Raw genomic sequence first — 8,600 nt, forward strand, 5'->3', positions numbered from 1 at the left:
GATCACCTCATCAAAACGATGTGCAGAACTTATGAGTCAGCCATGCCGGCTCAAGGTCATAACTTAGGGTCAAAGGTTTGAGCCTTCCATTTTGTGTCCACTCTGTATCTCCTAAACCCCTTGAAGGATTTTCATCAAACTTGGGTCAAATGATCACCCCATCAAGAACTCAATAGTCAGCCATGTCAACTCAAGGTCAAGGTCACAACTCAAGGTCAAAGGTTTGAGCTCTGTATCTCCTAAACCCCTTGAAGGATTTTTATGAAACTTGGGTCAAATATTCACCTCATCAAGACGTTGTGCAGAATTCATGAGTCAGCCATGTCAGTTCAAGGTCAAGGTCACAGCTAAAGGTCAAAGGTTTACCCTTTCACTATCCATAGCAGTGGCGGGGGATTTAGCTGTATTTTAGACTGCCTTGTCCGTACTTTGAATAATTATTTGCCGGAAAGATTATCGAGGATATCCGGATATGTATAGAGATCTAACAATAGTTACTTCACCTTTTTGCAAATCGCCATTTGTCTTAACTTTATTTATTTTTAATGCTGCGTATATTTACAAGTGACGTGTTATATAAATGGAAGACTCACAGTTTGAAATTCCTGAGATTTCACAAATTAAACTGGCTGTTAAGGACAGAATTTTGCAGATTGCTAATAATGTGTCAAACTGTCATTTTGAACATGTAGAATATGAACTTGAGTCAGTGACGACTGTTTTGACACTTAGCCAAGAGCTAATCAAAATCCGTTATAGGCCGGATATTCCCGTTACCTTTCGTGAAAACTACGAACTTGCGCCCCCTGGTATCAAAATGTGACGTGCAATGTTGCACTTTGCATTATGCTTACTTTCAACTTGCTTAGTGGCTGATTGCATCTTTCATATTGTGTGGTCACATCGTGTATTTTCTTCTGTGAGCATTGTAATTGTGCAATGTTGCTTATATACAGTCCCGGCATGTTGAAATATTCCAATACGGTACACGGCACTGTCATTTTGCAAAATGAAATTATGATATAGACATCAGGGTCTAAGCAGCAAAGTAGTTGTAACTTCCAGCTCGCATGGTATCATTGTCAGCAAGCATGGTATCATTGTCAACAAGCGTGGTATCATTGTCAACAAGCGTGTTAAAGGTGCCAGCATGCATGATTACTATACCAGTAAGCACAATGGGAGTGTCAGTGAGTAAATTGTAACAGTCAGCAGGCATTTTGTAATATTTACCTTAATATCATTCCATAGGTACTCGCAGCGCCAATATAATGTTTATCCGCGGTAGAAAGCGCCGAACGCTAGCTCAGTCCTTCCAGTGAGGAATGCAGCCGTGCTGTGAAACGCCGATGAATGCGGATAACCACTATGTTGTTTATGAAAGTAGAATGTTTCTTTCGTAACCGGATATCAAGTATGAACTTTTGTTGAAGTGCGCATGCGCCATGCATTTATTGCGTACCCACAAAGAATCGTACCCATAAAGTCACCACATTTATATCTTTCTACCTCTCTAGTCATAACATTGTTCTATAAACAAAATTAAAGATGTCTCGATAGTCAACAAAATAGTAATGAAGAAAGGTAATAAAGCGAAACATTCTAGAAAATGTTTTTTAATAATTTTATGCTTTTTTATATTATTATGGATCTGCTTAATCTTCATTCTTATGTCATTGAATCAAATTTATACAGAAATATCATGTTAGCTTATAATATTCACTATTAATATACCCCCATGCCTTTCATAAACGATCAAGGGGGTTATAGGTTAAAGCAAATATCTTTATCATAGGGTCTACAGACTTTTCTTATATTACTAGTAACTTTTTTTTAATATTCTAAAGAATACACTTTTACAATTATACACCACTAATTTACCAGATCCTATGATTACTATATATTTTCACTTAAGAAATAAATCAATTTGGGTCTGGAATAAATGGGAGTGTTAAAAGTGTGTGGATGCCAAATTCCTCTGCGCATATACTTTAAAACAGCCATGCATTTCATAGTATTATAGTATAATAACGAAATGGAAATACTTAAGCGGCAATTATAGCTTATATTAACAGTCTAGTTCCATTCTTATCCGGGGTTACCTATATTTGAAATAATAAATATCTGACACAGTATCGCTAACTAACGGTGGTTGGAAAGCATTTTAACATTCTAACCATTCATTACAATGCAGTCAGTTACTTAATAGTTTTCAATGATACTTCAACAATCCAGTTATCACAGTGTAAGATTTATCATTTCGCAGTCAAAATATATGACTGAAGTAATTCGTGTATATTATTATGGTCATCTTATTACTATCAGCAGACACAACTCTTTCAAACCATACCAAAAATGCATATGGTCACATATTTAATTCAAGCACGATATGGACGCATAACACACCTTTATACAACTGACAATTATATTAACTGCTCAGCACTATCACTGATTACAGATTACAGTCTGAAGGGAGCTATACAAGTGGTATGCACTAACTATCACTGGTATATTACCGTGGACATGAACAAAATACGGCACGTTTACCCAACAGCAAAGGCATCTGATATATACCTTGGGGAGAATAAATGTAAAGGTGTGGAAAATGGTGACATTCTGATATTTCAACAAGACCTTTCCGAATGCTTAACTAGTGAACTGGTAAGTGTAACTAGTTTTATTACTGTTTCAGAATGGTAGACCCGGCAAGTGCTCATGGTGAGCTATTGTGATCACGCTGTGTCCGTCGTCCGTCGTGCGTGCGTGCGTTCGTGCGTCCGTCAAGTTGTCCGTCCGTCGTCAACAATTGTGTTTAAACGACATCTCCTCCAAAACCACTAAATGGATTTTGATGAAACTTGGCCTGGTTGTTCCTTAGGTAGTCTTCTACTAAGGTTGTTCAAACGGTTTCACTTGGTTGCACATAGGAGCCACCAGAGCTAAAAATAGGAAAATCTTCAAACGACATCTCCTCCTAAACCAATGGTCAGATTTTGAAATAATTTCACACAAATGGTCCTTCTGTCACCCTCTACCAAGATTGTTCAAATTATTCTGATTTGTCACAAAAACATGGCCGCTAAGAGGCGTGGTCACTTTTCCCTACATGTATATAGTGGAAATTTAAAAAATCTTCTTGTGTGAAACTGCTGGCCCGATTTTTAAATAATTTCACACAAATGGTCCTTGTGTGACCCTCTACCAAGATTGTTCAGATTATTCCGATTCGTCAAAAAATATGGCAGCCAGAAGGCGTGGTCACTTTTCCCTATATGTATATTGTGGAAATTTAAAAAAAATCTTCTTATGTGAAACTGCTGACCCGATTTTAAAATAATTTTACACAAATGGTCCTTGTGTGACCCTCTACCAATATTGTTCAAATTAGTTTGATTCATCAAAAAACATGGCCGCCAGAGGGCGTGGTCAGATTCCCTATATGTATGTAGTGGAAACTTTAAAAATCTTCTTGTGAGAAACTGCTAGCCTGATTTTAAAATAATTTTATACAAATGGTGCTTGTATGACCCGCTACCAAGATTGTTTCCGATTCGTCAAAAAACATGGCTGCCAGGGGGCATGGTCACTTTTCCCTATTTGTATATAGTAGAAACTTAGAAAATCTTCTTGTATAAAACTGTTAGCTCAATTCTAAAATAATTTCACACAAATTGTCCTTGTGTGACCTTTTACAGATATTTTTCAAATTTTTCTGATTCGTCAAAAAACATGGCCACCAGAGGGCGTGGTCACTTTTCATCAACAGTTTCTTTAAACAACATCTCCTCCAAAACCACAGAATGGATTTTGATGAAACTTTACACAGATGATCTCTGGGTAGTCCTTGTTCAAAGGTGTTTAAATGGTTCCGGTTCATTGAACATATGGGTCTTTTTGCATAAAAATAGGTTTTCAGCTATCACACTTTAAAAACCTTTTTCACTAGAGCTTTGATATTTGGCGTGTATTATAAGGGTTTGATTCTCTACCATAGTTGACCAAATTATTGCCCTAAGGTCAAAAATGGCCACGTCCCTGTGTGTGACATGTACTTACTATAAGCTTACATTAAGAAACTTTGAAAATCTTCTCTGAATCAATAATAGCTACAGCCTTTGATATCAGAGTTGTATTGTCTACAGTAATTGTTCAAATTATTGCCCTAGGATAAAAAATATGTGTGGCATGTATATAATATAGGCAACCTAACACTGTAGTTGTACCATTACGTTATACAAACACACTTAAAGCCTTGTACACAGGTGAGCGCTTTAGGGTCAATGACCCTCTTGTTTATGAGCCCCATGTGGTTCGGGGACGATCTGTGTATGAGAAGAATTGGAACCATTGTCTTACCCTTGCATGATCGTAAGAGGCGACTAATAGGGTCTTAACACTTGGTTTTGCTGTAACTCTGTGATTCCAGCAGATATACAAATTTTGATTCCATACCTCATGTTTTTATTTCGATGTAAATGAGATGTGAAACCAAAATTGTAGTCCTGTTTGGCGCCATATAACCTATACTGTGTTGGTGCGCCGTAAAACCTAAATCAAATCTTGTTTATGATAATAATATTTCAGCCGAACCCTGAATTAAAAGGAATTTAATGTGTATTTAAATGATTTTGTAAGCCCGTAATTTCAAATGCTTGACAACATTATAACACCATAATAATTAAAAAAAAGTGGTACTTTCTTACTTTGAACAGCTTGTCGACGGAATTGAGGTGTACAACAACGAACTGATTTATGCGGAACACGATCCTGTATACCTGTTTATAGTGTTGCACTATAACTGGACAGTTGGAGTACAATGTGACATAAGACAGAACGGAACTGCTATAGGTATGACGGATTTAAATCAATTTTTAGTAGATTTCAAATTGATTGTCTGGAAATTTAAAAGCTTTTCGTATGTTTCTCAATTTGAGCACAGCGTGAAAATGTGTGCACGAGACTAGGTCGGGACCATTGTGGGTTTAAACATATAATAATGATAATAATAATAATTTATTTTCAGAAAGTAACACACTAAGTACATAAAACACATACAATTTATTTCTAGCATGGCCTTCGATTTGAAGGTTAAAATATAACCGACAGTTCTACAATAAGCAGAAAACACCTAAATAATACATAATTTGAAATGATAAGGATTTTCAAAATAAAATTAATCAACGAAGTAAGCCTTTATTTGACGTACATGTACATTCAAATACTGAAACATTTAAGTTGAGTGACCAGTGGTCTATTTTAAACACTGTTGTCTCATTGTACAATTTTGATTATATAAAATAAATCTTAATTATGCTCACGATACATATTAAGTGTAGAATTGTTCGTCTGCTTTCTTATCAGAATAAGTAGATACTAGTATAGTTCTTTCTTTCATATATAATCTCCTCATTAGAAAGTCATTTTCTATTATTGATGTCATTATTTTTTTTTAGTATCTCAGAATTTAAAATCTGGCTTTACCCTCTGCGTCTGTCAGATATGTCTTTGCCACTGACTGTTCCAAGGCGGTGCCCTGCTGTATTCCATCTTCATAAATGTTTCTGTCTGTTTGTTACTTCTATCTTGTTAACATCATTGGTTTTATAGGTGGATTTCCTAGTAATGCGACCAGTACAATAGCTCATAATGTCAGTAGTCCCCAATACCCCGTCAGCGTGTCCTTTTACAAAGATCAGGACTTCATCCACGAAATAGGTAAAGGAAATCCTTTGCATGCTCAGATAGGCTCGCACGTCTACGTCAAGGTGTTTACCACAGCTACTGACTGGAACATCAGGATGCGGGTTCACACGTGTTACACAAAACCGACTGAGCACGCACATGACCATATGAAGTACTTCCTTATAAAGGATGGGTATATACATTAATTCAACTCATATGTATCTGAATACAAAAATGTCTACAAATTGAGGAAAAAAACACTTATTAGAAATCTTTTTAAATAAAAAGGTTTGCCAGAAAATAATATTCAGCGTTTCTGTGTTCAATTTGTTGATGTAGTGAAAGAAGATACAAAGAAACATTTAAAATTTTCAAATTTGTTTTTATTTTCCATATGAATTCAACCATAATTTGTCTTACAGGTGTGAAGTTAACACGAACACGCATATAATTTCCCAATCTACGCATGCGACTAGATTTGTGTTCGACAGTTTCGAGTACTCAAATAGCCACGAAGGAATCTATATGTTTTGTGACGCCCTATTCTGTGACTCCTCCGACTGGTCGGCCCAGTGTCGTCAAACGTGCAACCCAGTAACATAAGGGAATCTTGCAACCTGAAAATAGAAAACTGATGGTTACGAAAACATTTCATAATGTAACTGATTTTAGTTTACTGATTATGTGTATTTATTTCAATGTAAAATTTCTTATCATGATATATAGCAGTTAAAGTAGTTCTTTTTATTCAGACGGAATGTTACAATAGCTATTCAACATGTTCAGGAAATGAAAGCTGGTGAAAAGACTTGTGTACATGCATTGGAGAGATTAACATCACAAAATCTTTTTGTCTTCCTTTCTGATGGAGATTTTACATTTTGGTAAATATATATTTTAGAGATAACTTATGAACTGAAACATTCAAACCTCAAGTTTATCGGATTTACAAATTATTCAACAATTCTATTGTTCACAATTCAGATTCATTTTCTTTAATATGCTTGTAAATTTACAATGAAAACATGCCTTAATCAATAACATTGTTATTAAAATGCAAATGATAGGATTCTATAAATATCTAAAGTGTATGTAGATTTGTCTAAAAGGAAATGTGTATTCGCTGTTGATCTACAACCTCGTGTAAAATTCACTTCTACTTCATTGTGTCATTAAAACAGATGTAAGTAAGCAAGTCTCGTGATTTATCCATCAGTATATCATGACTTTAAGGTAGCGTATGACGCTTTATGATCAACATTGGAACACGGCTTACAGCTGTTAGGTCCCTATAGTTTAAAGTTTAAATGCATTTTTATAAACAGTATCACCTGATTTTGAAAAATTATTTGTTTCAAATTTATGATTTTCGTATGGTTAAGGGTCACTGCAAATAATATGAGAGTATAAACTGAAGGTGAAAACATACATGAAATTTTGTATTATGGTTCCCTCAAGCATGGAATAATACTTTATAAACTGCAGTAACACTTTTTAGTACAGGTGTACGCCTTGTTCAAATCTTGATGATAGATAAGACATTTTATTTAACTTTAGAACGTGACCTATATCTTTTTGTAAAAAGTCATGAAGCTACTAACTTCAAAAGTAATCTAAAGAAGGAAATTATGATGTATTTAATGGGGAAGCTATTCAAAAACTTCGTAAGATTTTGGATCATCAAATTGCTAAACTTATAAAATGTTTCACTAAACGAGGCACATCGCATAATTGTGCCCAGCCTCCTTACTATTGGTCATACCCTCACAGGAAGAGTATGATACAAACTTACTTTCGGATAAAACCTGTACATGTGTAATGCCCGTTAGCGATTAAAACAACTGTAGCAGGTCAGTAGATAGTCACTAGATTTATCGTTGATAATTCCGTTCTAAGCAATTTATAATCAAACAAGGGTTTGTTTTTTCAGTAAGGGATTAAAGATATCCAATACACACAAGACCCACCACGACCTAGTGACCTACTTTTTCCTCCCACATGAACTTCGTGCAAATCATTCTGATAATACTGGTATAATACAGTTATTCTACAAGATGACAGGTGGACAATTTAGGCCCTCCCTGAATTAATGTGTTTTCACAACTTCGTCTGCAAACTTATTCAGTCATTCTCTTTTCAGTATACTTTTATAAACATAGAATAACAACTATCTTACTCTGTAGAAACAAAGTGTGGTCTAAACTCACCTTAATACATAAGGTACTGTGAATACTACTACATTAATTTAACTATATATTTAGACATTAAACACATTGTCTTGGCCTTATATATGTCATTGTCAATTTGTAACTAGATACTTGTTATTTCTCATTTTCTTCATGCAAAGCATGTATAATTACCATCATGGAAATACAAAAGAATACAGTTATTTTGTGGCGCGTCTTTAAGGTCTAGTACACTGGCACCAGATCAGAAAGAAAATGCCTCCGTACGTGTTATACCCTACCCCTAGGTATTCTATAAGAACCATGGTCGCGAACGGAAAAATATACTAACCCGTTTCAATCGCGCATTTCATACCTAAAACACGCAGTGCGGTAAATGTGTACTATGGATATCAAACAAGTGGTAATTTATCTTCCATTGTGTACCGGTCACATTTTTTCAACACATCTTATCTTAGAAAAACAAAGCGTAGTTTATAGTAATTTCAACATTACACAAAAAACTTGCTTGAACTTCCCTGGTGAAGTTCCGTTCTAGATTACAAAACCATTCTGATTGGCTGTTGTGAAAATGTATGTCAATCGTCATTTTACTACACGTGTTCGCTAGAATGTGAAAATGCAACATTAATGTGCAAAATGAATAAAATATAAACAGAACAGATGCAGACCAATGTACGATTTCAAATTAAAGATCATATACAAGATGAATTTCATTCATCATTTCGAGTT

The 8,600-nt window shown here is 35.1% G+C and overlaps 1 protein-coding gene across 2 annotated transcripts; it reads left to right on the forward strand.

Moving 5' to 3' along the window:
• The first annotated feature begins 2,462 nt into the window (after nt 1-2,462).
• Nucleotides 2,463-7,522, forward strand: LOC128553161 (CUB and zona pellucida-like domain-containing protein 1). 2 transcript variants are annotated; one of them, XM_053534283.1, is made up of 4 exons: nt 2,463-2,661; nt 4,713-4,848; nt 5,608-5,875; nt 6,105-7,522. In XM_053534283.1, the coding sequence occupies exons 1-4, from the start codon at nt 2,524-2,526 to the stop codon at nt 6,283-6,285; spliced, it is 723 nt and encodes a 240-aa protein (XP_053390258.1). In that variant the 5' UTR covers nt 2,463-2,523; the 3' UTR covers nt 6,286-7,522. The 2 variants fall into 2 exon arrangements, with proteins under 2 accessions (XP_053390258.1, XP_053390259.1); XM_053534284.1 differs by having other exon boundaries at nt 5,608-5,715.
• The last annotated feature ends 1,078 nt before the right edge of the window (nt 7,523-8,600 follow it).

The sequence above is a fragment of the Mercenaria mercenaria genome, unplaced genomic scaffold (assembly GCF_021730395.1).
Source record: "Mercenaria mercenaria strain notata unplaced genomic scaffold, MADL_Memer_1 contig_3541, whole genome shotgun sequence".
NCBI classification, from domain to species: domain Eukaryota; kingdom Metazoa; phylum Mollusca; class Bivalvia; order Venerida; family Veneridae; genus Mercenaria; species Mercenaria mercenaria.